This window comes from Myotis davidii, unplaced genomic scaffold (assembly GCF_000327345.1).
Source record: "Myotis davidii unplaced genomic scaffold, ASM32734v1 scaffold142, whole genome shotgun sequence".
Taxonomy (NCBI): Eukaryota; Metazoa; Chordata; class Mammalia; order Chiroptera; family Vespertilionidae; genus Myotis; species Myotis davidii.
Window position 1 is genome coordinate 4,917,070 of NW_006294400.1, and position 7,702 is coordinate 4,924,771.

A 7,702-nucleotide genomic window follows, 5' to 3' on the forward strand; every position below is an offset into this window, starting at 1 on the left:
GCTATGGTGGAGAAAGGGAAATGACTGGCAATTCTCAGGGGAAAGTGATGTGGGGAGTGCGGGAAGAGATTGGACAAAAATCCAACACCTGTGGATGAGGACAGTGGCAGGGGATAAGAGCATGGGGTAGAGTGGGAACCGGGTGGAGGGGAGCTATGGGGAGAAAAAAGAGGAACAACTGTAATAATCTGAACAATAAAGATTTATTTTTTTAAAAAAGAAATAATCCCAATAAGATTAAGGGATGGAGACTGAAAAAAAAAATTGACCATCACTCCAACACACAAGATGGCCGCCCCCATGTGGATACAAAATGGCTGCCACAAGATGGCCGGCAGGGGAGGGCAGTTGGGGGTGACCAGGCCAGCAGGGGAGGGCAGTTGGGAGCAATCGGGCCTGCAGGGGAGCAGTTAGGCGCCTATCAGGCAGGCAGGCAGGCGAGTAGTTGGAGCCAGCAGTCCTGGATTGTGAGAGGAATGTCGGTGGGTTGGACCTAAACAGGCAGTCGGACATCCCTCGAGGGATCCCAGATTGGAGAGGTTGTAGCCTGGGCTGAGGGACAGCCCCCCCACCCCATGCATGAATTATGTGCACCGGGTCTCTAGTCTATATATATATAAAAGCCTAAGTGACCATTAGGACGAACGACCGCAACGACCAGTTGATCAGTCACTATGATGCACACTGACCACCAGGGGGCAGATGCTTAATGCAGGAGCTGCCCCCTGGTGGTCAGTGCACTCCCACAGGGGGAGCGCCACTCAGCCAGAAGCCAGGCTCATGGCTGGCAAGCACAGCTGCATTGGCGGGAGTCTCTCCTGACTCCACGGCAGTGCTACCAAGTGGCGGCGGGAGGTGGAACGGGCCAGCATGAGTGCAAGCAGCGCAGGGCTGGCTCAGGCTCCACCCTGGATGCCTGCCGCTTGGCACCTGTAGGAATTGGGCCTAAACCAGCAGTCTAACATCCCCTGAGGGGTCCCGGATTGCAAATGGGCTCAGGCCAGGCTGAGGGACTCCACTGGTGCACATGCACTGGGCCTCTAGTATTACATAAACGTATGGAAAAGCAGTGGCAGGATTTGAGAGGACTAACTCCAATTTCAAAAGAAGTTCTACTATGGATAAAATGCTATCAAACACCATCACATGCTACAGAGAAATTGTTTGTGAAAGGAAAAGTCAATTGATGCAACAGACTTCATTGTTGTCTCATTTTAAGAAATTGCCACAGCCACCCCAACTTCAGCAACCCACACCCTCATTGTCAGCAGCCATTAATATCAAAACAAGACCCTTCACCAGCAAAAGGAATTTGACTCACAAAATACTCAGATAATTGTTAGCATTTTTAAACAATAAAGTATTTGTAAATTAAGATATGTAAATTTTTAGACATAATGGTATTGTACACTTTGACTACAGTATAGTACAAACGTAACTTTTATATGCATTAGAAAACCAAAAAAAAGTATGTGACTTTTATTGCAATATTCACTTTATTGCAATGGTTTAGAATAGAACCCACATATCTCTGAGGCATGTCTATAAGCTCTAAAAGGAATATTAATGATATAGTTTAAATCAGCTTAAGAAAAAAGTTGAAAATATTCTTAAAATGACATTTTACCAAAATAATCCCCTAGTCTCCCATACAACACTTTTTCTAGCTCCTTTGTTCTCAAAGGCAAACATCTGCCTATGGCAATCAGCCAATATGCAGCAAGTCTGAATTCTGTCTTATTACTAAACAACTTCAAGAGAATGGCAACAGAACCATTAGAAGACACTATAAAAAGCCACATGAGAGCTCTGAGTATCTACTCAAACTAAAAAGTGGCTCTGAAGAAATAGAATTAGTTTGAAGCTCCTCTACATTTATATAATAACCAATTTAAGGACATTTTATAACACCGAGATTTTTTTTAAAAAAATCAAAGAATCTTAGCAAAGAAATCTAAAAATGACAAACATGTACACAGAAAAATTTTTGCATACATAACTGTTAAATATTTGTGGCTGACAGAATTTTCAACTATAATGATATACATAGGACTCAATTTTCAATTGGCAATAGGTATACTCATTCTTTATGTTCAGTGGATGCTGAAACATAAATATTCAGTTGACTCTTGACTACTGGGGGGATTAGGGACACCAAACACCTGCTCCCAACCTACAACTTGAGTTGACACTCTGTATATGTAGATTCCCAAATATGGATCGCAATACTATTGTTGATTCACAGTTGTTTTACCCATGGATGTGAAATCTGCTGATAAGTAGGTTATGCTTATTGAAAAATATCTGTGTATGTGTGGACCCACACTGTTCAAACCCATCAAGGATCAACAGTAATATCTCTCAGCACCATTTAAAATATCAACAATGGAAATAAAGTTATTTTTGGTCTCCTGAGTTTGAAGGGCAAGAAAAGCCACATTAATAAGAAAAAGAGTGCAGAGTGTAAGTAGTGGAAGTTTACTCACTGATCTCAGAGTATCTAGTTTATATTTTTGGTCTTGTCACCGTATCATTGAATGCTTTCAACCAGGTAATTTTACATTTAATTCCAACTGTGTAAATTAAAAAAAATTGAGGTCCAGGCTTAACTCCCCTGGGTTTCTTTACATACATACAAAACAAGGATAATATTAAATAGCTAGCCTATTTAATGGGGTTAGATTAAATGAGACAAAAAAGAAGTCATCTGAATGTTATCAATGAAAATGCCCCACCTTCCTAAGGGCTAAAGTGAAAACCATGGTTCTAATTTTAATAATGTAAGAATTATACTTTTTCAAGAATGAAAAGAAGGGCATTAATCCTGGCCACAGCACTTTGCCTACACTTATGTTATGGTAAAACCACGTTAGAATCACTGGATAAATGGAACTGGTTTTGACAAGTTCAAATCTGACAAAAGAATACTTTTCAATGATTTCATCACTATTATGTTACACAACACTATTTTCTACTATAAACTACAAATTCAGAAAAGCTATGCAACAAAAAGAGAGCAAAGCCCTAACAAATGTGACAGGCAAATCTGACCATCCAGGAATTTTCTGTATAGCATCTCCTTGGCAAGGTGAATAGAAATAGATATCTGTACTAGTAATTGTGATCATTCTACCGTGAATACGACTGATTGCAGAAGGAAGTTATTCTAGTGCTTCTCCTCTGAGATATCTTAGAAATCTTTCCTGTTCCTAAGCAGAATTTATAACAGCAGCTACATAAATATCTGTGATTAGCCGAAACCGGTTTGGCTCAGTGGATAGAGCGTCAGCCTGCAGACTGAAAGGTCCCAGGTTCGATTCCAGTCAAGGGCATGTACCTGGATTGTGGGCACATCCCCAGTGGGGGGTGTGCAGGAGGCAGCTGATCGATGTTTCTCTCTCATCGATGTTTCTGGCTCTCTGTCTCTCTCCCTTCTTCTCTGTAAGAAATCAATAAAATATATTTTAAAAAATCTTTAATAAAGGAAAACAATGTAGTTAAAACTGCTTTGTTTCTTAAAAAGGAAAAGAATTATTACAAATTCCCCTTTATTTATAGGGAAGGAATGCATACTACAGGAAGCACCATGACACAGTTTTGCTCTGAGAATATAAATAAAGCTAATGAGAAAGCACAGAGCACCATGCCTCATACACAGTGCATGAATCAAAGTTGAAGCTGCATTATACACTAAATTGGCCACCAGATGGCATGACAATTCCAAAATCTTTGAAGGGAGACTAATAGTTATCAGTTTTCCAAATGAATTAGTACCAGTGTGCCTTTTGATTTAAAACCAAAATTTGAAGTTAACATTTTCATGTAATTTCACTTTATCCATTTTATGAAGTAGTTATAGAGAAAAGAGACTTCTATATGCAATTATCAATTTTAATCCCTAAAAGTACCAATTTTCTGATATGGGCTATGGAGAAAAAATCTAATCATCTTACAACTATAATATTTTATTTTAAAGTATGAAAGGATCTTACTCATTTTATAAGTAAGGAAACTATCGCCAGGAAATGTAAAGAAACTTGGAAAAGCTCACACTGTTAATGGCAATAATTAAACTAAATCTAAGTTTTTATTTCTATTACAGGGTTCTTTTCACTACTCAAAAAAGTATACTTTTACTTAAGAAGCCAAACCATTTATTTCTGACCTTATATGCAAGGTTAGACTTTAGTCACAGACCTCACTTGTCTCCTTCCAATGTGTTCAGATAAACCTTAGTGGTAAAACTTGATTTCAACAGTCTTCAGATCTTTAGATCATTAAAATAAAGCAACCAACCAATACCAAAACTAAAACCAAAACCAAACCCCTGGCAAAACAAATCCAGCTGACATAGTTTCTGTCATTATTATCTTACTAAAAGAATATAATAATGGGACATTTCCCCACATTAATTTTTTTTTCATTCTTCAAATGTTACCTCTGCAAATTTGCCTATTTCTTTTCCTTTATCACTTACATTAAAAAAACAAACTCCACCTATTAAAGGCGATCATTTTATAGTATGAAAGCTATATTATCTGACTAGGAGTTTTCCTTGAACCACAGATAATATAGCAGGGTAATACAATTTCAAAAATAAAATAAGATGCCCTACCTAAAATAACCTTTACCATCATCTTCTTTTATTTCTAAAGACACAGAGAAGGTAAAGATGTCACTGTCAGGAGTCTGGGGTGCAGCAGTAGCTGAAAGTGGGGTCTGCTTGGCAGAACGGCGGAAGGCAGTGGCAAAACTGTAGAGTATCCGGCTTACCTACAACCAGACATGTTAGAAAACAGGCTGTTATCACAGGAAATAAAATACTTTTATTAAGACTGAAAGTTACCTATTTTGTCAGGGAGAATAATTCCTTTTTTTCTATTGATTTCTTTTTTATAATTATTCTTTAATTTCAGCTTGAGGTATAATTGACATAAAATTCTAAGGTATTTTAAGTATATACTATGGTAATTTGATATACATACACATTGTGAAACCCCAATGATGAATTAACACATCCATGTCATCTTTCCCCCATCTCTTGGTGAGAACATTTAAGTTCTACTCTCCTAAAAAATTTTAATTGTAGCCCTGGCCGGTTTGGCTCAGTGGATGGAGTGTCAGCCTGAGGATTCAGGAGTCCCGGGTTTGATTCCAGTCAGGGGCATGTGCCTTGGTTGTGGCGCGTCCCTAGTGGGGGGTATGCGAGGGGCAGCTGATCGATGTTTCTCTCTCATCATCAATGTTTCTGGCTCTCTGTCCCTCTCCCTTCCTCTCTGTGAAGAATCACTGAAATATATATTTTAAAAAAGGAAAAAGGGGAAAAAATTTTTTAATTGTACAATGCAGTGTTATCACCTATAGTCACCATGGTATGCATTAGATCCTCAAATTTTATTCATGCAAGTTTGTTCTCATTTACCAACCTCTCCCTATTTCCCTTAGCCTCCAGGCAATCTCTCTTCTACTCTGTCTCTATGAGTTTGACTTTTTTGTTATTTAGATTTCCTATTGAAATCTTTTGGTAAATAAAAATAAGTACAAAAGTTTAGCTCTAAAATAATCGTTTGCAAATCTGTCATTGCTAGAACCAAGATGCCAATTTAACCCAGCTAAGAAGCAGCCAACTGGTCTCCTCTGACACTCTCAGCAACAAGGTTTTGGTTAACCTACCTTTTAGCTCATTCATATTTCTGTCCATAAGGCTGGAATAAACAAAACACTTGCAGAGAATTTCATTTGGCTCATCCGTGACCATAATAAATACTGCAGTCATTTCAACAAAGTGAAGGTACAGGTAAAATTTCATTTGCAAACAGTATTTGCTTAAGGACTTACAGCTTCTTGTATTTCACATCGGAAGACATGTATCCTAAAGAGCTCTGCATTATAATGACTTTCAGTGAAAGCAAAACAGTCACTTTCAGGAGTTCCATCATGTCCTCTGACACAGAAGAGGATTTTGTAGATAGGATAGTTTGCTATTTCAGTGTTTGTCTGAGGATCTAAGAGCCTGTTCAGAAAAAAATATATAAAAAGATTAGAGGGATTATGAACTATTTTCACTATATCTATATTATGATTTGAGACTCATCTTTCTAGCAGGAAGTTCATATATACCTTTTGTGCAATTAGCTAATCGCAATAATTTTAAGTCTTGATAATTAAGACACATATGGATTCCTAAAGTTATTGATTACATAATTTCATTATATTAAAACTACATAATCCCCATATTTTAGGAAGGCAATCAGGAAGGCATAAATAATATCAGTAAGTACATATGTTTCTTATATACTCTGTAACTGAAAACAAGAACAATGAGTAAATTAGTCTTATCAGAATTATTAAAGATGTGCTTCTCATTCTCTCCTAAAAGAATGACTTAATCTGCTTTCTTATCTACTAGAGGCCTGATGCACGAAATTTGTGCAAGAGATTCAGCCCTCGCAGCCCCAGCCAGCCCTCGCAGCCTCTCACAGCCTTGGCTGGCCCTCGCAGCCCCGGCTTCATCTGGAAGGTCATCCGGAAGGTCATCCAGAAGGTTGTTTGACTATTTGGTCTAATTAGCATATTAGCTCTTTATTATATAGGATAATAATAAAAGCATGATATGCTAATTATACTAGCCGTCATTGGGGACAAAGCTAGGGCCAGAGGGAAGCCCAAGTCCTGGGTGTATGCTGGCAGCATGAGCGAAGCCCGGGCCCTGGGTGTCAGAGGGAAGCCGGTGCTGGCAGCTCGGGGAAGGAAGACCTACTCTTGCACGAAATTCCTGCATCAGGCCTCTACTTTAAAATAAAAAGCTAGTGTGTTTGTCAGTGTAAAACACGTTCTTTTGACTCACGGCAAATAAAGGGAGACTGTACAGAATGTTAACGCTTAAGAAAAAAAATCATTAATAAAAATTTTAAATTGCCATGCATTGCCCTAGCTCAGCCATGGGCAAACTATGGCCCGTGGACCGTATCCGGCCCGTTTGAAATGAATAAAACTAAAAAAAAAAAAAGACCGTACCCTTTTATGTAATGATGTTTACTTTGAATTTATATTAGTTCACACAAACACTCTATCCATGCTTTTGTTCCGGCCCTCCGGTCCAGTTTAAGAACCCATTGAGGCCCTCAAGTCAAAAAGTTTGCCCACCCCTGCCCTAGCTGGTTTAGCTCACTGGATACAGCATTGGCCTGGGGACTGAAGGGTCCCAGGTTCGATTCTGGTCAAGGGCATGTACCTTGGTTGCAGGCACATACCCAGTGGGGAGGGTGCAGGAGGCAGCTGATTGCTGTTTCTCTCTCTCATTGATGTTTCTCTCTATCCCTCTCCCTTCCTCTCTGTTAAAAATCCATAAAATATATTTAAATAAATAAATAAATAAAATGCCATGCATTGAAAATCAAAGGAAGGTCATTCATTCATGAAATATTTATGTGGTACCTACAACGTTCCAGGCTCTGTTCTGAGCACTTAGGAGACAACTATAAAAGGACTAAAAAGAGAGGAGAACCAAGATGGCAGCATAGGTTAACGCCGGAGTTTGCTGCCTCGAACAACCACTTCAAAAGTGAAACTAAAAGACGGAACGGACATCACCCAGAACCACAGGAACGCTGGCTAAGTAGAAGTCCTACAACTAGGAGGAAAGAGAAACGCATACCAACACTCAGAGGAGGCGCAGTGCTGAAGTCAAATACTGAGGTGC

The 7,702-nt window shown here is 39.0% G+C and overlaps 1 protein-coding gene across 2 annotated transcripts in view; it reads right to left on the bottom strand.

Annotated features, from left to right (window-relative positions):
- RABGAP1 (RAB GTPase activating protein 1) overlaps positions 1 to 7,702 on the bottom strand; it is a 126,668-nt gene that overhangs the window by 80,872 nt on the left and 38,094 nt on the right. For both annotated transcript variants that reach the window (XM_015567104.1, XM_006768604.2), the window contains exons 5-6: positions 5,839 to 6,013; positions 4,616 to 4,773 (exon numbers count right to left, since the gene is read on the bottom strand). In XM_015567104.1, the coding sequence (XP_015422590.1) occupies positions 4,616 to 4,773; positions 5,839 to 6,013 (333 nt within the window). The remainder of the gene's footprint in view (positions 1 to 4,615; positions 4,774 to 5,838; positions 6,014 to 7,702) is intronic.